This window comes from Perissodus microlepis, chromosome 6 (genome assembly GCF_051167445.1).
Source record: "Perissodus microlepis isolate ML-2025 ecotype Zambia chromosome 6, ASM5116744v1, whole genome shotgun sequence".
Lineage (NCBI taxonomy): Eukaryota > Metazoa > Chordata > Actinopteri > Cichliformes > Cichlidae > Perissodus > Perissodus microlepis.
The window spans coordinates 19147877-19168021 of record NC_140466.1 but is presented as its reverse complement, the minus strand read 5'-3'; the positions used below and the strand labels follow the sequence as shown (position 1 = coordinate 19168021).

At 41.0% G+C, this 20145-nt stretch overlaps 1 protein-coding gene across 6 annotated transcripts in view; it reads left to right on the top strand.

Annotated features, from left to right (window-relative positions):
- Positions 1–20145, top strand: part of pds5a (PDS5 cohesin associated factor A) — a 28210-nt gene that overhangs the window by 6285 nt on the left and 1780 nt on the right. For 3 of the 6 annotated variants that reach the window (XM_084931310.1, XM_084931311.1, XM_084931312.1), the window contains exons 3-32: positions 3778–3981; positions 4665–4751; positions 5047–5144; positions 5417–5543; positions 5640–5720; positions 5860–6000; positions 8513–8628; positions 9949–10043; positions 10162–10307; positions 10622–10773; positions 11376–11489; positions 11963–12044; positions 12139–12187; positions 13006–13145; positions 13476–13591; positions 13963–14068; positions 14180–14340; positions 14559–14682; positions 14826–14984; positions 15160–15228; positions 15360–15496; positions 15633–15756; positions 15864–16068; positions 16582–16696; positions 16889–17021; positions 17269–17388; positions 18116–18178; positions 18338–18486; positions 18565–18652; positions 18733–19001. In XM_084931310.1, the coding sequence (XP_084787436.1) occupies positions 3778–3981; positions 4665–4751; positions 5047–5144; positions 5417–5543; positions 5640–5720; positions 5860–6000; positions 8513–8628; positions 9949–10043; positions 10162–10307; positions 10622–10773; positions 11376–11489; positions 11963–12044; positions 12139–12187; positions 13006–13145; positions 13476–13591; positions 13963–14068; positions 14180–14340; positions 14559–14682; positions 14826–14984; positions 15160–15228; positions 15360–15496; positions 15633–15756; positions 15864–16068; positions 16582–16696; positions 16889–17021; positions 17269–17388; positions 18116–18178; positions 18338–18486; positions 18565–18652; positions 18733–19001 (3770 nt within the window). Of the gene's footprint in view, positions 1–3777; positions 3982–4664; positions 4752–5046; positions 5145–5416; positions 5544–5639; positions 5721–5859; positions 6001–8512; positions 8629–9948; positions 10044–10161; positions 10308–10621; positions 10774–11375; positions 11490–11962; positions 12045–12138; positions 12188–13005; positions 13146–13475; positions 13592–13962; positions 14069–14179; positions 14341–14558; positions 14683–14825; positions 14985–15159; positions 15229–15359; positions 15497–15632; positions 15757–15863; positions 16069–16581; positions 16697–16888; positions 17022–17268; positions 17389–18115; positions 18179–18337; positions 18487–18564; positions 18653–18732; positions 19006–20145 lie in introns of those variants that run through there. The other 3 variants (XM_084931314.1, XM_084931315.1, XM_084931313.1) reach the window with 3 other exon arrangements.

The following is a 20145-nucleotide window of genomic DNA, read 5'->3' as shown; positions in this document are numbered from 1 at the left end:
CGGCTCTAGTGAGCCTTGCCCCCGGCTAGCTATCGAGCTGGTGGGTAACAGACATCTCCGAAAACTTCGGAGCACTTTTGAAAGTATGTGGTGTCTTGATGAACTGAGCAGATATTTGAGGTTTACACAGATACATTCTCGCCTGAAAATATGTTAAACGTTTATTTTGTGATCCAGAAAGAATAATAAGAGTAATATTAAAACTAACTAGCTGCCGCCATTGTTGGAAACTGAGCTGGGCTGCGCTATGAATTCTGGGACAGAGCTTCTTCTTCTTCGGGGTTTAACGGCAGCTGGCATCCTTGTACATGCAGTGCTGCCATCTTCTGTTTCAGTCCGTTATTACACTCTTAAATTCTACTACTAATTCCTGCGTCTTTTGGGATCTTACAAAGCGTCAAACGACGCGTCGACTATTAAATTAGTCGTCAACGATTTTAATAGTCGACGTAATCGTGACTAGTCGACTAATTGTGGCAGCCCTAGTGCCTGGTACCAGGTCCTTTATTAGTACCTACTCTGTTCAAAGTGGTCCAAGGTAATCCAAAAATGTGACGTTGACAGATAGCATGCCAGTGATTGGCTGGTCAGTGGCGTCGCTCGAAGCGTCATAAGAGCATCTTGCTCTTGCGTTTATATAGAGACATAACCAGAATACAGCTGGTTGTTGACAATCTTCATAAACTGGATGAGAAACACTTGCAAACCTTTGCCTTTGTCTGTCTCAGAGTAATTGCAGTCAGTCCGAATTGATTACTTAGAGACTAGAGGTTAAGGTTGTTGAAAGCGCAACCTCTAGGTGACCAGCTGCTTGCTGCAATTTCATGCAAACAGTCTTGTCAAGCTGCATCTGACAAGACAACTTGTCAACTGCTGAGCACATAAACAGAGTGTTTTGGAGGACTTGGATTTTGAAGTTGCAGCTGTGATGTTTGGTACACTTGGGGTGCAATTACTAGGCAGATAAAAAATTCAGCACTCCTTAATATGTCTTATTGGTTGTTTTTCCAATTCTAAAAAGCGTTTTCTTAATTAAAAATATTCCATCGGCCTTAAAATGTAACTATAAAAATAAAACTATAACAACATTTTACACAAAGATTTTCAGCACTTGTTACCAGTTAAAATCAACAGACTCACTACAGACAAGAGTAAAATGTGAATAAAATTTAAAAAGTTGTGTCGTTAGACACTAAATGTCTTTACACATGCGCTGCTCTGTGGGTTTCTAATTATTACCCAACAAAGGGACGTGCGAGAACACGTTTGACGCAGTTGGTTTGGACATTAAACGGTCTTTAACCTGTGATCTTCCCACAAATGAGCCCATGTGAGCACAGTGCAAGTAACAGTTAGATCTATTCAAAGTGGGTGATGTATCTTCCTGCTGCACTCAGCCCTGTCAAACCACACAGAATATTTCCAGTTGTCAAAATGCGTCTGAAGTGGACTACTTCCTGTTGTGTACTACATGTGAGAAAGGACAGACCTGGTTCTCATTGTAAGGAGTTCATGTGTGAAAACTACTCTGAGCTCTTGTCAGTCATCTCTATATGTGGAGGTGGCTACTGTCTCAGGCTGCTTCAAAAGTAGCCATTAGTCTATTTAGAGAAAGCTTCTGTTTTTTGTCATAACCAACATGTATCAAGCTGACGTGCAATGAATGGGAGTGGCTATAAATGTGGCTCTTAGACTTTTTGATTAGTTAGTTTGATAATGAACTCTGGCTGGTGTTTTACACATTAGATTTGCACAAGAGTAGAACTTGTGGACTTGGATGATTTGAGTAAAACATTGTACTTGATCTGGCTTCACTGTTTCTACTGTCCTCTTTGTACTTGTTACATCGGTGTTATACTTAAGGCATCCATAGCCCACTTGGGTCTGTATGCTTTAGGTGGTCAAAGTGAAGCTCTGTAAATGTCCACGTGCCTTTAGTTTTGTTGTAATTATGACGAATAGTCCGCAGTAACACTACACTACAAGGCCCTCACTATGCATTTGTTCTCCAAACAGACTCTTAAGAGGAAGGAGTTGAAATAAACATGTTAGAGGATAAAGTTGTGGCTTAATCATAACAAAGACACACGCTACTCAGAGAATTCTTGATTGAAAATAATGAGGAAAAACTGGAACGGCACAGATGGTAGATGTTTAATTTGTAGTAAAGAGAGCAAACGTCCGTATCAGATTTGATTGATGATGCACCTGATTATAGACCTGTGACTGTTAAAATTAAGGTAGGTAAAGCTTCATTAATAGCTGCCTTTGTATATACACAGAAAGGTTTTGAGCTGAAAGGACTTCAGCCTAATTTTAGCCTGACGTTTAGCAGTTGTAGATTCAAGAGTCAAGAACTTGGTTTAGCAGTTATTTGAAAGTGCGTCACTTACATTTTATCACTGAACTAAAGATTTTGTTATATTTAGGTTGCAGAAATGCAGGTTAACAGTCCCACACATTTAGCGTGGAGGGCCTCAGCTCTGAGTAGCGAGTGTTTCAACAGAGAGTAGAGAAGCTTGGGGTGCATGTGCGAGTGTGTGTAGGAGTGAAAGGTGTGTATGTGTGTGTCTGTCTGTAAGAGTAATTGTGGTGCTCTGCAGTCTCCTGGAGCTCTTGGCCCATCCCCCACCCCTGCTGGCTGGTTATTGAGCTCTGCTGCTATGCTTCAGCTCGCTCTCATACACATAAACACTCACGCACAGAGGAAGCAGCAGCTTAAAGAGAGATATCGTAGCTGTAAAAAGTCATTGGATTGATAAGACTGGTGTGAAGATAAGCTTGAGAAGCCAGTGTTTCATTTTACTGAGAAATAAAAAGGTCCTCAACTGAAGTTTATGTTTGTGTTGTGTGATAATCCAAAGGGTAACGACAACATCAACACCGATGAGTGCTGGAAAGCTGCCACTTTCTACTCAAGTTGTCTTTTTATCTTAGTCATTTAACTCTTTATAACCCACAGCATTGGTACCTCTCGTCATTGGTACCTCTGTTTCCTTAAATGTTCGAAGATAATGATGCCGTGCATCAATAATTTGGTCTTTCTTGTTTTAAAGCCCGTCCCAATTTCTATATTTGCTAGCCTGCTGAGCAGGTTGCTGATGTGGTGGTCCATACTATTATCCAGCTGCTTTGCTAAAGAAGACATCATCTCTGGGTTAGATGTAGTCCAGGGCCACCGTCAGCTGAGCTCCAGAGCAAAACAATGACTACCTTTATCAGCTGCAATCCAAGACAGTGGAGTTGTTGTTCATTTGCAGATGTAGCTGGTCTAGTGGTCAGCCATACATCACAAAGTACATTGCAAATGTTATGTTTGTAGAGGAGAAACTCATAAATGGATAAGGAAAACGTGTGCCTCTCATGGCAGTACCTGTCTTATGTCATACAGATGAAAAGTCACCTGTCTGCTCTCTCTGGTGGATGTTTTGGTGAGACTGCTTTTCTATTAACCTAAGGGGATTAATTACATTACAATTGCATTGTATGTAAAGGCCATTCAGCAATTTTTGTAGAACTTCTTAGGGCGCATTCCCCATTGGCTTAGAGATGTTGCTGTTAGCCAGAAGGTCTGTAGTAGAAGGTTTGGGTAAGATGTAGCTCACCTCATATTTTTTACATACCTTTTTTTTCTATGACAAAAACACTGGGAACACAAGCAACTATATTTTGTATTTTGTATTGAAACAGAGCTGTGAAATATTCCACTTGCTTTATTTTTTTTTAAATGCATGCATCCACCATTTCAACCTCCACCCTTGTCACTCTGTTTAACAGATGGTGGTGAAGACATACATGGACATGGATCAAGACTCAGAAGAGGAAAAGCAGCAATACCTCGGCCTGGCACTCCACCTTGCATCAGAGTTCTTCCTTAGGAACCCCAATAAAGATGTTCGGCTACTAGTGGCCTGCTGCCTGGCTGATATCTTCAGGATCTATGCCCCTGAGGCTCCCTATACCTCCCATGATAAACTCAAGGTTAGATACCAACCTTGGACTGAACACTGTCTTCAAGGGAGTCTTATAGTAGTCCAGATTTTTGATGATTAGACAAGTTGAAATGACAGCTGTCATCAAATTTGTGGACTAAATCAAAATATTGACTTTTGTTCACTTATTGGCCTGTTTCCTGGCTAATAGTTGAGTGTGTTTGATTGCTAGTTTATGGTGAACCAAAATGACCCTGAAATGTGTGTCTACTGTGATCTCATGCACACACGCAGGGTCATATTGGTTTGCCGGGGTGTGGCTAATGTTAAAACTGTTAGCGTCAGCGGCTTTCTTTCCTGATGGGTTAACACCTGCACCACATGCGGTTACACATTGCCCTTACTAGTGAGGGACCAAAGCTTAATCTCTAAGTGTAGTAATTGTGCATACCCCTTTAAAAATGTGCTCAAATCTTATTGAGTCCATTAATATAATTTTACATCAAAAGTAAACAAAATTGAGTTGTGAATTAATGGCATGGTTGAATTTGCAGCAAGATTACAGCGTTGACGTCCAGTTCTTTCATTCAAAACCACGGCAAAGTTATTTTACCATGAAGCACACCTCAAGTGAATATTGGTTGCAAGCCCTCCATTGATCATCTTTGTCACTACTACTGTGAAACTTGTGTGTACTCAACAGCACTAACTCAATTTCCCAAAATTCCCTAGGACATCTTCCTCTTCATCACTAGACAGTTAAAGGGACTAGAAGACACCAAGAGTCCTCAGTTTAACCGATACTTCTACCTGCTGGAGGTAAGGTGCTAAAGGAGAGATCACTGTTCATGTTTGGAGCTAAAACAGTTTGGGTGACTAACAAAAAAAAAGTAATTAATAATTTAATCTGTTTTCATGGAAAATTTCCATTCTCTGTTTCCAGCTACTGAAATAGCAGGATATGTTACTTTGCGTTGTCATATTTGATAGTATCATAAGCTTTTAACCATACACATTCAGTGTGTTTATGGATTTTAGTTCAAGGTAAAGTACGCGGTAATAGTATTAACTGCTAAAAAAAAAGTAACATTTATGGCTTTGTTGTTTTCTATAGAACCTGGCTTGGGTGAAGTCGTACAACATTTGCTTTGAACTGGAGGACTGCAATGAGATCTTCATCCAGCTTTTCAAAACACTCTTCTCTGTTATCAAGTAAAGACTTTTGTTATTGCTCGAGTCTGTCAAACTCTTTTTACACCAGAGTTTAAAATATGTAAATTGAAGGAAAACCGATAGATGTGATTTATTTTAGCATAAAGACATGTATGCTTTTAGATTTTACTACTAAATGGGATTATAATAAACACCGTATGAATTGTTTATAGTTAGTTTTTGATTATCATTATTATTGTTTTTATTTTTCTTTGTTTAATTATTCCTCCTGTTATTACACTGAAAGGATTTCTGTCTTTCTTCCTTCATAGTAACAGCCATAACCACAAGGTACAGATGCACATGTTGGATCTGATGAGTTCTATCATCATGGAGGGAGATGGTGTCACACAGGAGCTGCTGGACACCATCCTCATTAATCTCATCCCTGCACACAAGGTAAACAGCAAATAACATAGCAATGTACAATATAAAATCAAAAGAATAATACACTTCACCGGATTTAATTTTCATTTTTCGCCTTCCTTGGAACAGAATCTGAACAAGCAAGCATATGATCTTGCTAAGACTCTGCTGAAGAGGACTGTCCAGACCATTGAGACATGTATTGCAAATGTGCGTAGCGTCCTGCACTCAGTTGCATATTTTAATGTTTTACTTGCACCTTCTCCCTTGTATTTGGTTCGTTTAAATTTCAGTGTGTCTCTAATATTTTTTTTTTAATCTAATGCAGTGTTTTATTTTTCATCTTTAGTTCTTCAATCAGGTTTTAGTGATGGGCAAGTCATCAGTCAGCGATTTATCAGAGCACGTCTTTGACCTCATCCAGGAACTGTTTGCCATTGATCCTATGCTGCTTACCTCTGTCATGCCACAACTGGAGTTCAAGCTTAAGGTGAAGACAACAATCACAAAACAGACTTTAACCCTGTTGTTGATTAACAGTATGCATTTTTAATATTATTTAACCTTTGTGGTGTTGGTGTTTAATGGGTTGTCAACTTACTGAAGGTTAAAGGAAAAGCGGAGGACTGTATTTGACTAATCTAGATTCATCTTAACCCTTTAGAGCCGGTCGGAGCGGGCACGCTCTGTTTTGCGTAACTATTTTTAAATCCCGGTAGCACTGCAACCACGTAAGCTAGCGCAATAATTTTTTTTGCATATGAAAACGGAGGAGTTGTACTTACATCTTATGCCATCAGCTTGTCCTAGGTCACAGTTTCCTTCCACATATAGCTTTGCAAAAACTTCATAAAAAGCACTTGCAGCAACAAAAACATAATATTCCAGAAACACGCTTTGCCGATCCGATCAGCTGTTTATAACACTTCCTACGTTGGAATAGACGTCAGCGCGAACTTTTGCATGTCCGCCATGACCTGCCCGAAACCGGAAGTGATGTCATTTCGCGGAAATGTAGTTTTTTTTTTACCATCAGGGCCTCAGGGCCTATACTTGTGTTTTTAAAAGTTATCTTTGACTTTATGACTTTCTGTGTCGTTTCTGGGATGCTGAGGACTCATATTGCACTGCTGGAAATATTTTATTTTGATGCATATGCTGCTTTTTTGCAAATTTGCACTATAATATATTTTTTTCGTTTTTCCTGCAGTATATGAAAATTGGTGTATCTCAAAAATAAAACTATGAAGACACTTAAAATAAATTTCCTGTGGTAGGAAACTATTTTGTGCAACTTTTTTGTATTTACAGTTTTGAGGGATGAGCCTCTTAAATTTCTCTAACTAGAAATATATGTTAAAAAAGCAAAAACAATTTTCAATTTTTTTTGTAGTTTATTGCACTTTTTTGCAATTTATGTAATTACTATGCACTTAATGCAGACATATTATTAAAATCTGGGCTATAATTGTTGTATTGATGTATAGCAACTTGAAATGCTCCCAAAAATGGCACTACAGCATGTAAAAATATAATATAAGCTCTGGTGGACTTGGTTCTATGGTAGGTCTTAAAGGGTTAATGAGATTTGTTTTTGTTTTTTAAGTAGCATAAATCTTTTTCTGGCTCCAGAAGGGGCCTGTGCAGAATGTGATTCATTACCTTCATGTCCCTTGAGGAGTGCAGGCTAATGGTTTGAATTAGATTTAGAAAGAAGTGAGCTTACAGACCTCTGCTGGCCACTCAGTTCTGCTTGAGGCTAGTGGCCAAGGCTTTGTTTGCTTCCTCTAATATAACGTGGCAGAATCTTCATATGAAAATATCGATAATTTCATTAAACCTGGTTTTCAGAACACATAAGGAGGCATGAAATAAATAATATTAAAGTATGTCTCTGCATAAACCTTTTCTCTCTTACTTAGCGCTATAATAATCCAATCCATTATTATTATTATTATTATTAAAAATCATCCATCCATCCATTTTCTTCTGCTTATCTGGGGCAAATTGCAGGAGCATCAGCCTAAGCAGAGAAGCCCAGACCTCCCTCTCCCCAGCCACCTCCTCTAGTTTATCTGGGGGAACACACAGATGTTACCAGACATGTTGAGAGATATCTCTCCAGCATGTCCTGGGCCACCTCCCGGTGGGACATATCCAAAACACCTCACCTAGGAGGCATCCTTGTTAAACCTTAACTGGCTCCTTTCAATGTGGATGTCTCAAATAACCGAACTCATTACCCTAAGGGAGAGACCAGCCACCCTTCAGAGAAAGCTGATTTCCGTCGCTTGCTCCGTGATCTTGTTCTTTAGAACAAGAAATCTTCATCATAAAATATGACCTGCTTTAATATATTTCAGTTCGTCGTCCAATGAGCTCTGAAAATTTAGCGAGAGCAAGAGTCATGTGGTAGAGCCGATAAACATCAGCCACAGACATCAGTAAACCTCGTCATGTTTGATATCAGTCAGCAAGGCGATATCTGCCAAAACGCACTCTTGGCTGAGATATCAGTGCATCACTGAGGTTTCATCTTGCATCACCACTGAGTAATGACTCGTCTGTTATCTTTCATTCACTTTTCCTTTTCTTAGTTAGATGCTCAGTTGTTTTGTTTGTCACGCAGATGTTTTTGAAGACCAGCTTTTCTTGTATGAAGTCTTTTTGGTCATGACATGACTCTTTGAGTGCCCAGTACCTTTACACCATCACAGTAAGCCACCTCTGTATTGAGTTGGCCGTCATAACTGAGCCGTTTCTGTAGATACTGTAAGAATGAGTGACCAGCAAGTGGGGAAAAAAAAATTCATACTTTAAAATAAAACTGTCTTCAAGGGAGTGGCTGAAACACACGCGCTGCTCTGTGTGTGCAGCAGTATGTGAAATGGGTCTGAGCACAAGATATGAACAGTATTAATAACAGCTTCAAGATGAGATAAAAGCTGCAGCCGGTATTAAAAATAAGTGTGTGTGTGTGTGTGTGTGTGTTGTGTTTGCAGAGCAATGATGGTGAGGAGCGTCTTGCTGTTGTACGGTTGCTGGCAAAGTTGTTCGGGGCCAAAGACTCTGAGCTGGCCTCGCAGAACAGACCACTGTGGCAGTGCTTCCTAGGACGGTGGGTGACGTGAACACAGACATGAAGTAATGTTTTAAGCTGCCTTGATTCAGTCACGAGAGACAAAGAAACGTGTAAAGAGATGGCATTAATGCAAAAATGTCATTTTTATTACAATTATATTAGTTAAGGAGAAGTTATGTAGAGAGAAGTGAATTTACTTCCATCATCTTATGATTTATCTATAAATTGGATCTGTAGTGTTTTAGTTGGGAACTGGTCTATCCATTTAGCACAATGGGGGAAAAGGGAAAGTTTCCTGGCTCCAAAAAGAGCTCAGATTAATGGAGAATTGGTGAACAGTGTAAAGTGTGACCTCAGCTCACCTATCAGTAAAATGTGTACAGATTTGTCCTGCTAGTTGGGTTTCCTACAGATTTGGATCCTATTCATGGTGTTGACAGGTGAGGGTTGGGGTGATGGGGTTATCTGTGCATGTGTGTATGCAAGGCACATGTTTTGGTAGTTAATTTTGAAGTATAATTATTAAGGTCAAAGGATAGCAAATGTTTCCCACACTCAGTGGACTTCACCCGGTAATGGAAAGTCCTTGTTCTGCTCTCCAATCTTGGGTCGTTTGGTGTTGCAGTGAATGCAAAAATTCTCTACCTGGTTCTGGTTACAGCAGCTGTCCAGAGCAGAACAAAGATCCCTTCATTTAAGGAGTCCTGTAAGGAGGTGGACTCAGCCCTCTATTTAGAGGCAGCTGAATAAAGGTTCTTTTTCTAACTTCGCTCTGTGTTTCACTATGGGAATCGTGACTTCCGTAGTTGGTCACACCAAGGCGTTTCCCCTAGTGAAACACCTGACTCTGTTATCAAAGAACCAGGAATTACATTAAGTAACCCAACGTTCTAGTTTGAGCTTGCAGCAAGTCCAAGACTGTGGGGTTGAAGCACATCAAGCAGGACGTAGTCATCTTTGATGATCTAACTGAACGATAGTGAGGACCACCACAAGAGCAACTTGGCCAGTGAGTCAGACAGCAGAGAAAACACAAGACAGGAAGGGCACAGGCTCACTAATAAGCAGTGACTAACCTTTAAAAATAATAGTGAGGGGATTTTCCTCTAGTACTTTTATTGCAGAGAGGGCGTTTTCTGTGTAAAAACTTAAAGAAGAAAAGAAATGCTTAAAATAAGTGGCCAATTATTCTTTGGTGCCTGTGAGACCTGCCTATGTAAAGTCTGTGTGGGGAAACAGTGTAGGCCTCATCAGTCTTATTTACTAAGTTTTACTGAGGCACTTTTTTTTTTTTTTTACCTACAAAGTTTAATGCCTAATTAAATTAATTATGTGTAACTGTATTTTGGTTTCCAGGTTCAATGACATCCATGTACCAGTCAGGCTAGAGTGTGTAAAGTTTGCCAGCCACTGCCTCATGAACCACCCAGACTTGGCAAAAGACCTGACAGGTTTGCTTTGTTTTTTTTGTGTTTGGGAGTTTTTCCACTTTCAGTCTTAACCCGCTGTTTTTCATCTTGATTTAACAGAAATATTCTTGCTTATCTTTATTATTCTTTATTCCCTCAGAGTATTTGAAGGTGCGTTCCCACGACCCAGAGGAAGCCATTCGTCATGATGTCATTGTCACCATCATTAATGCTGGGAAAAAAGACCTCAACTTGGTCAATGACCAGCTGTTAGGCTTTGTACGGGAAAGGACCTTGGACAAGAGGGTAAGATAAATATTTGTAGTACAGATACTGGGCATGTGTTACATTAGAACTAGTGACGTGTGGGTTTATTGGCTTGTCACTTAACGTTGTCATGGCAACAATAGTGTAATTTTAGTGCCATCATCAGTAGTTATTGACCTTATGAAGTGAATTATGTATAACATATAACAGTGTTCATAAAAGAGATGAAATTTCCCTGAATGCAACATAATTTCCTTATCAAACAAGAAATAATATAATTTAATTCCAAAATCTTAATTACATTTTTTCATCTTTAATCTTTTTCTCTTCTCTTTTCCTCCCTCTTGCTGCAGTGGCGTGTGCGTAAGGAGGCCATGATGGGCCTGGCTCAGCTTTACAAGAAATACTGTCTGCACCACGAGGCTGGAAAAGAGTCTGCCCAAAAGATCAGCTGGATCAAAGACAAACTGCTGCACATCTACTACCAGAACAGCATCGACGACAAGTGAGAACATGCAGGCTTTACAAATTGGACTAATGATTTACTGCTGCTAAGAATCAAATTCACAAAACCCAAGAGGTTTACTTTTTATTTTATATTGTTTGTTTTGTTTATATTTCATTTGCATTTTAAAAGGCAAAAGCGAATCTGCGAGGGCAAAAAAGTAAAAGTATTGAAGTTATTTTGTTTTTCATTTTTAGAAAAGGAAACAGTGCGGATAAGTTTTAGATTCAATTAATTGATAATTGTGTTAGGAGGACTGAGGTGAAATATTTGAGCATTTGTACCTTGTGACCTGCAGACCAGCCTTAGCAGCAACTCCGGTAATGAGAAATGAGGCTGACAGACCAATTCAGTGCACCACTTTACAGCACCAGGTCTTTGCTGCAGGCTAAGAGGACAACTTAGAGTCTGATGTGTTTTAAAGGAACTGTTTTCCTACAGTGTTTTTGATAATGAGCTTTTCTCCTGGATTAATGTTGCAGAATAAGGCTAGTTGTCCACTACTGGGTAGTGTTTAAAGCAGAGAAGGCCTTTAAACTTTCACCCTAGCTGATTTATTGATTTTTCTGTGTTTCAAACAATTCTTCCTTCCTTTCCTGCAGGTTATTAGTTGAGAAGATCTTTGCCCAGTACATGGTCCCTCACAATCTTGATACAGAGGAGAAGATGAAATGCCTCTACTACCTGTATGCCTGCCTGGACACGAACGCTGTCAAGTCAGTAAACCCACACTAATGACACCATCAAATCATCATAGATACGTACAAATGAAAAATGACCAGTATATTTTTATATTACACACACCATAAAACTGCCTGGATTATTCTTTACACATGTATGCGTCCCGTAGAGTCTGTGTGACATAAATTTCATCATCTTGCGGTAACCGTAAGGGTCTGTGCGGATGTCTGTGTGCCTGTCTGGTTTTTGTTTTTTGTGGCGGCGTGGACTTGTCTGCAGAGAATTTGTTTTACAATGCACAACTTACAAATGTGCCCCAGGCGGCAGACAAGTGGACTTCAAAGAAGCATAACAAGACTGAATACTCGGTTTTCGAGTTTCCAGCTGTCCGTGTCTGCAGTAGAGTATAATCCAGGCTTTACAGGGACAGTATATTGATCTTCCCTGTGTTCTCGCGATGCTTCATGCCACATTTTTCTCTCTCGGTGTAATTAATTTTTGCTTTCAGGGCCCTGAATGAGATGTGGAAGTGTCAGAACATGCTCAGAGGCCTCGTCAAGGAGCTGCTTGACCTCCACAAGCTGCCAGTGGTACATTTATGCAAACACACGCACTGATCACCTGTTCCATCCTATTCTTTAAAACTATAACCTGGTTCTTTTTCTCTCTCTCCCTTTCTCTTAGTCTGAGGCCAACAACACAGCAATGTTTGGGAAGTTGATGAGTATTGCCAGTAAGTTGCAAACACACAAACACTAGACAGGTCCTTGTTCTTTAAGGCCAGCTTCTCTTTAAATCGTCTTTCTTTGATTGGTTGCCCCTCATAAGCACGGTTTGAGCAGCAAGTGGGTTATTTGTCCTCACACTAATAACCTACCTCCTGGCTGTAGCTTACCAGGTCATCTTCTAATTGGAAGGTTGGTAGTTTGATCACTGGCGGCTTCAGCCTGTATCCTTGGGCAAGATACTGAACCCCAAGTTCCTCTATGATGCTTTCATTAGGGTGTTAATGGGTGAGTGATGCATGTTGTATAAAGTGCTTAAAGTGCTCAGGTAAAGGAGAAAAGCACCATATACGAACCAGTTCATTTACCATTTACTCACAGCTGGAGATGTGTTCACATTAAAGACAGGCTCTCTCTTTTACATCACACAGAGCCAAGACTAGAAAAACTGTCAGAAACTAGACGAGTGTTTAAAACAGTTTGAAACCTGAGCTTTTTACCCTGATTATTTGCATTTTTTTATTTGAAACTTTGGCCCAGTATTAGTCCTAGTATCCACCATTGAAACAGTGTGTATTTGTGTATATATAGCACAATATCACTATTCTTTAAATACATGCAAATGGTGTCGTCATGGTTGCTTAACATGTCCAAGCGTGTTGTTCACAAATCATGAGGTCAATATTTGTCTCTCGGCCACACCAGTCCTCATGTCAAGGTGTCATTGTTGCAGTCTGTGGATATATGATGGATAATCCAGTGGGTCAGCTTGAATTCTTTAGGTGCATAACTTACCGCCTATTATAACTCTGCCTTGTGTTTTCAGAGAACCTCCCAGATGCTGGGAAAGCTCAGGACTTCATGAAGAAGTTCAATCAGGTACTCGGTGAGGATGAGAAGCTCCGAGTTCAGCTGGAGATGCTCATCAGTCCGACGTGCTCCTGCAAACAAGCTGAGATTTGTGTGGTGAGATGACATGTTTGATGCCTCCTCTCTTTAATGGTTTGGTCCCTAATTTCAGTGCTGTTAGTTTGAATGTATCAGACCACAAGCACGAAATACCCAAAACAACTTTATTTTTAAATTAAAGGTCCAGTCAGTCAAAGAAAATGCAGATTTCTGTGACAGATTTCAGTCTTGAACTGTGATAGAGAGCAAAATAACTGCTAGGTTTACTTTTTTCCCCTCTTAACCAGAGTTTTAATAATACATGACTTGCTGTGAATGTGCATGCATAATAACATGCACAGAATGACAAGTATTAAGATGTTATGATGCTGTTTATACTCTCTGCAGAGGGAAATCACTCGGAAGTTGACGTTCCCCAAACAGCCCACTAACCCGTTCCTGGAGATGGTGAAGTTCCTGTTGGAGCGTATTGCTCCTGTTCACATCGACTCTGAAGCCATCAGGTCAGAAAAATTCAATTATGACTAGCAGTGTGTCTCTTCCCCTCACTCAGACTGCTTCATGCCCTAGCTTTGTCTCTGTCATTGTGTAACACTTTACCATAGACAGACTTTCCTCATTCACTGAGACACCTAGTGGTGATAGGGTGTAACTGCAGGCCTCTGGCAGGGCATAAGTTTAACCCTTTCTTCATTGTGGAAAAACACCATTCTGAGTAAACACATGTACTGAATGACTTTTACTTCTCATGCTTTGCAGTCTAACAGTTTCTACTCAACCCTTTTTACTTCCTGAAGCTATAACCAAACAAATTTGGACATAAATGTGCTTAATATAGGAGTAGTAATAATCTGTGTTTCATCTTTTACTTTAGTGCTCTGGTAAAGCTGTTGAACAAGTCTATTGAGGGCACAGCTGATGATGATGAGGAAGGTGTTACCCCTGATACAGCCATCCGTTCAGGACTGGAGCTACTCAAGGTACATGCTGTCACCAAAGTGTACTGAAATCAAATTGTCAGCACACAATAATAAGAAGAACAAAATACCTGTATGATGCTGCTTAGAAAACATTTCCTTCTCTGTTTCCAGGTTCTGTCTTTCACCCACCCCACCGCATTTCACTCGGCAGAGACCTACGAGTCTCTGCTCCAGTGTTTGAAGATGGAGGATGACAAAGTTGCAGAGGCAGCCATCCAGATTTTCAGAAACACTGGGCAGAAGATCGAGACGGAGTTACAGCAGATAAGATCGTAAGTGACATAAATTTACAGAGACGTAAATGCGCCAGGAGTCTTTACGTTTCAAGAGATGTGCCTTTACTTTCAATATACTTACTTATCGGTGCTTCACCAATGGTAAATCATTAGATAACAGCACTATACATTTGAAGATGCTAAGTTAGGGGTTAAAAAAAATTACAAAATTAGCTGTGTTGGTCTTTAATGGCTTGTTCTTGTTTGTCCATCAGGACTCTGATTCCTATCTTGCATCAGAAGGCCAAGCGGGGCACCCCTCACCAGGCCAAGCAGGCTGTTCACTGTATTCATGCCATCTTCAACAACAAGGAAGTGCAGCTGGCACAGATTTTTGAGGTATTCAATTATTCCACTTGAGCAATCGTATGATTTTACATCACCTCGATTGCATATCAAATATGTGTCTGCTTTATTCAAACATTTTGTCATCGTTCCTTTCTTTGTATTGATGTATTCACACCGTTTGTTTCTTCTTCCAGCCTCTGTCACGTAGTCTGAACGCAGACGTCCCAGAGCAGCTCATCACGCCTCTCGTGTCCTTGGGCCATATCTCCATGCTGGCTCCAGATCAGTTTGCTTCCCCAATGAAATCCATTGTTGCCAACTTCATCGTGAAGGACTTGCTCATGAATGACCGGGTAAGTGAAGACCCCTGTATGTAGGCAAGGTGTGTGTGTGTGTGTGTGTGTGTGTGTGTGTGTGTGTGTGTGTGTGTGTGTGTGTGTGTGTGTGTGTGTGTGTGTGTGTGTGTGTACACACGCGCACAAAAAGAAAAAGTGAAAATCTGATTGGCTTGTGCCTTTGTTACTTCAGTCGGTAGGAAACAAGAATGGAAAACTGTGGACCACTGATGAGGAAGTCTCACCGGAAGTTCTTGCTAAGGTAAGAGGTGATTTCAGTTGTGATACAGTCTGTTTGAGGTTCTTCATCAAAACTCTTTTTGTGTCATTATATTTTAAAAACAGAATCTTTATAACAAGGATCTTTCTCTTTTTAAATTTCTGTTCCCAAAGGTTCAGGCCATCAAACTGCTCGTGCGTTGGTTACTAGGAATGAAGAACAACCAATCCAAGTCAGCGAACTCCACCCTGCGCCTGCTGTCAGCCATGTTGGTCAGCGAAGGAGACCTCACAGAGCAGAAGAAGATCAGGTACCTGGGGCTGAAGGTCCCTTTGCTGAGTGACAGCTGTTAAAAGTCATATGTGTGGGAGTGCTTTGGATGGAGACCTTAATTTTTCTTGGCTCGTGTTTTGAGGTGACCGGTTGTTTTTTCCTACTCCTGACAGTAAATCGGACATGTCCCGTCTGAGGCTGGCTGCAGGTGGAGCCATTATGAAGTTGGCACAAGAGCCGTGTTACCATGAAATCATCACACCTGAGCAGTTTCAGCTGTGTGGCCTTGTTATCAATGCAAGTCTCGCCTTCATATCAGACTTTAGTGCCTCTGTCATCGATGAAAAAGTAAAAAAAAAACAAAAACCTTCATATCCACTGACGCGGTTTGTTCCTCCGTGCAGGACGAGTGCTACCAGGTTCGTCAGATCTTTGCACAGAAGTTGCACCTGGCTCTTGTGAAATTGCTGCTGCCCCTCGAATACCTGGCTGTGTTCGCTCTGTGCGCCAAGGACCCGGTGAAGGAGCGCCGCGCACATGCCCGACAGTGCCTCCTCAAAAACATCTCCGTCCGCAGAGAGTACATCAAACAAAACCCCCTCGCTCAGGGTCAGTTCTCTACACTGAAACATCAGTTTTTAATATGCTCTTTCTTAGATGGCAGTTTAGATGATGAAAGCGGATCGGAGTAATGTTTAATCCAAATGTAGTACAAATTGTTACTAATGTCATGTTAATATTAGGCTTTTGAGTCAGTTGGAAAAACAGCTTTTGGAATAAATACTTTAGTCAGATGTTGTTAAGTCACTGCATAATTAAAAAAGCATCAAACAGAAGAGAGAAACCTGATGATAATGGTTATTTGTTGGTTTGTTTTTATTACAGCGTTCAGAACAGCTTTGTTTTTGTCCTGCCAAAGGTCATTTTACAGTTTTATGTTTGGCTTTTCTAATTCAAACACAGCATCACAGAAAAAGTAGTAGCATTGTTGGCTGAGATTTATTGAGATACTTATTCAGCAAGTAACATTTCACCTGGCGTTTTCTTTTTCCCACATTGAAAAAGGGGACATAGAAAGTTACTCACACGCATTAAAATTAGCTATTGTCTCTTTCTCCTCAGAAAAACTTGTCTCTCTTCTTCCTGAGTATGTGGTTCCTTACATGATCCACCTGCTGGCTCATGACCCAGACTTCACAAAACCGCATGAATATGAGCAGCTCAAAGACATCAAAGAGTGAGTGTGTTTTGATTTAGTCTCCCGCTGAGACTGCCTTTCCAAAAATGCTCTTATTTCTAAATTGCTCTTTTGTTCTATTATAAAGTCCAGTGAATACAGATAAGTGATGATCGTACAGCTGTGGCATAAAGAATATTTATTTTGTGCGTGTGTGTGTGTGCCCGTCCGTGTGTGTGTGTTCATATATAGATGCCTGTGGTTCATGCTTGAAGTGCTGATGACCAAGAATGAGAACAACAGTCATGCCTTTCTTAGGAAGATGGTAGAAAATATCAAACAAACCAAGGATGCTCAGTGTCCTGATGATGCAAAGGCCAACGAGGTATGTAATAGTGTTACTACAGTTTTGCATTTTAACATTTAAAAACTTTTGACTGGATGTCCAGTGTAGTTTATATAATAGAGTTAATACTTTGAATTGCATTTACAGTTTGCCAGTAAACTATAAATTTGAGTCATTCCTGTTCTTTAAAATTACAAAGTAAAATCTTTGGATTCTGCATTATTGGGCAGACAGTGTGTTTAGCAATCGGGCAACTGAATGGCTTTCTTTCATGTTGTGATTACAGAAACTGTACATTGTCTGTGACGTCGCTCTCTTCGTGATCGCCAACAAGAGCACTGCGTGTCACCTGGATTGTCCGAAAGAGCCTGTCTTACCCTCCAAGTTCTTCCTCATACAGGACAAGGTCACACACACACACACACACACACGTACACACACGTGTGTATTTATATCCTTGTGGGGATATCTCATTGGAGTAATGCTTTCCCTAGCCCCTAACCCTAACCATCAAAAATGAATGCCTAACCCTGGCCCTTACCCTAAACCCAACCATAACCTAATTGTAACCCTAACACTGAAACCACATTTGGAGTCTCAAAAATGCCTTCAAACTCGTGAGGCTGTTTGTCCCCACAAGTATAGTAAACTACCACGTGGTCACAACGAAGATGTTAATACCCGTCCATACACACATACACACACACAATGTTTTCATATCTTTGTGGGGACATCTAAGTGACATAATGCTTTTCCTTAGCGTTTTCCTAACTTTAACCTAATTGTAACCCTGATACTAAAACCACATTTTGAGTCTTCAAATTCAGGGGAACAGCCCTTATTTTCTCACCATAAGGGCTGTTTGTCCCCACAAGCATAGTAAACTTCCAATTTTTGGTCCCCACAAAGATATGTGTCTCACACACACACAGGAAAATGGTTAGGGTTGGACACATTTAGTCATCTCAGGCATAAATCGAGCTGTTTGACCTCTTTCTGGGGATGGAAAGTGATTCATGCTGGTATAGAGCTGGGAAATTGTGCTTATGTGCAGTTAGGAATCTAAATCATGACCTTATTTATGGTTTGGGTTTACGGTGATCAGTTGTCTTGTTTTTAATTTCTTTCAACAGGACTTCAAAAACGATAAAGAGTATTTGACGGCAGAAATGAGACAAATGCTGCTCACTGGAAAGGTAAATGCACGACACCGAGGCTTGTTACGTTACATTAGGTTAGTTACCCACAGTTTGTCAGTAAACTCTAAATTTGAGTCATGATGTGGAGCTAAGAGGTTTAAAAAATTTGCCACATTATTCTGAGCACAGAAAGCTGAATTCTCTTTCACTATGTAGCCCAAACCAGCTCCTGTGTTAGGAGCAGTGAACAAGCCTCTGACGGTACCAGGGAGGAGGATCTTCACCAAGACCACCACAGCTTCAGACACAACCAGTAACACCAGCACCAACTCCTCTCCTCTGAGCTCAACAATCAACAAGAACAGGTAAGCACGCAGATGCTACAGGCGCTCGCTCTTAAACATAAAGTTTCCGGCATCACTGACACTCTCTGCGTCTCGCAGTAACAGCAGCTCTACCATCGAATCGTCAGAGAGCAGAGCACAGGAAAACAATGAGAATCCAGTCATCAAGGCTGAAGAGGTGAAGAAGGTAATCTCACGTGGGAACTACACATTTCCTGCGTTTAAGCACTGCTTTTACTCACCTGAACTCTTACTGCCGTTTCCCAGGTCGAGCCCAGTCAGAAAGCAGCTCCCGATGCCGGGACAGAAGCGTCGCCTGTCAAACGACGTGGTCGCCCGCCTAAATCAGCTGCTGCTGCTCCAGTAGCAGCTGACAAAGAGGGAGGAGCGGCACCAGTGGGGGGTGGAACCAGCAGAGGCAGGAAAAGGGCAGCTGACCCCAACTCAAACCCGTCTGCAGAGTCAATCAACATCAAGATGTCAAAACAGCAGCAGCAGAATGACGAAGGGACAAAGAGACAGATTGACCTGCAGAGGTGAGGTCTGAGAATGAGAGGAACGTGGTTTGCTGAATTCAGATCTGGTGATCGTGGAGGCCATTTGAGTACAGTGAACTCATTTTCATTAAGCTTTGTGACATGGCCCTTGACCCTGCTGGAAGCAGCCATCAGAGGGTGCTTAAACAATGCTTTATGTGTACTAAGGCAGCGGTCCCCAACCCCCGGGCCACGGGCCGGTACCGGGCCGCGAGAGTTGAGACTCGGGTGTGAAATGTATGTTTTTTTTCGGTTTTTAGCGTTATTTTGTTATCTTTTTTTTTTTTCGTTAACTCTGTTTTCCTGGGTCTTTTCACGTGTGTTATGAATAAATCTTCTTTTTTTTCAGTACCGGTACTAGTTTGATTTTGTTGTATTTATCCGCGACATCTTAAAGGCCGGTCCGTGAAAATATTGTCGGGCACAAACCGGTCCGTGGCGCAAAAAAGGTTGGGGACCGCTGTACTAAGGAGCCCAGAGTGCTACAAGAAAATACTCCCCACATGATTACACCACCACCAGCAGCTTGCAACATAATACAAGCCAAGATAGATGCTTTCATGGTATTTACACCAAATTCTGACCCCGACCTTCCCAGTGTGGCAGCAGAAATTAAGCCTCAGTTTTGTGCTGTCCAGTTTTGGTGACATGTGTGAACTGCAGCCTCAGTTTTCTGTTCTTGGCTCACAGGAGTGGCACCCGGTGTGGTCTTCTCCTGCTGTAGACCATCTGCTTTAAAGTCAAACTTGTGTGTTTAGAGATGCTCTTCTGCATACCTTGGTTGTAATGAGGTATGCACAGTTATTGCTGCCTTCCTGTCAGCTCACAGCCTTCTGGTTATTCCCCTCTGACCTCTGGCATCAACAAAGTATTTTCTCCCAGAGAACTTTTATTCGCTGGATATTTTCTGGGATCATTCCCTGTAAATCCCAGTAGATCAGCAGCTTCTAAAATACTCATACCATGAAATACCATGTTGAATCACCTCTCTTCCACTTTTTGATGCTCACTTTAAACCTTAGCAGGTTGTGGTGACCATGTCTGCATTCCCTAAATGGACTGAGTTGCTAACAAGTGATTGACTGATAAGAGATTTGAGTTTATGAGAAACTGAGCATGTGTACCTAACAAAATGAACGGCAAC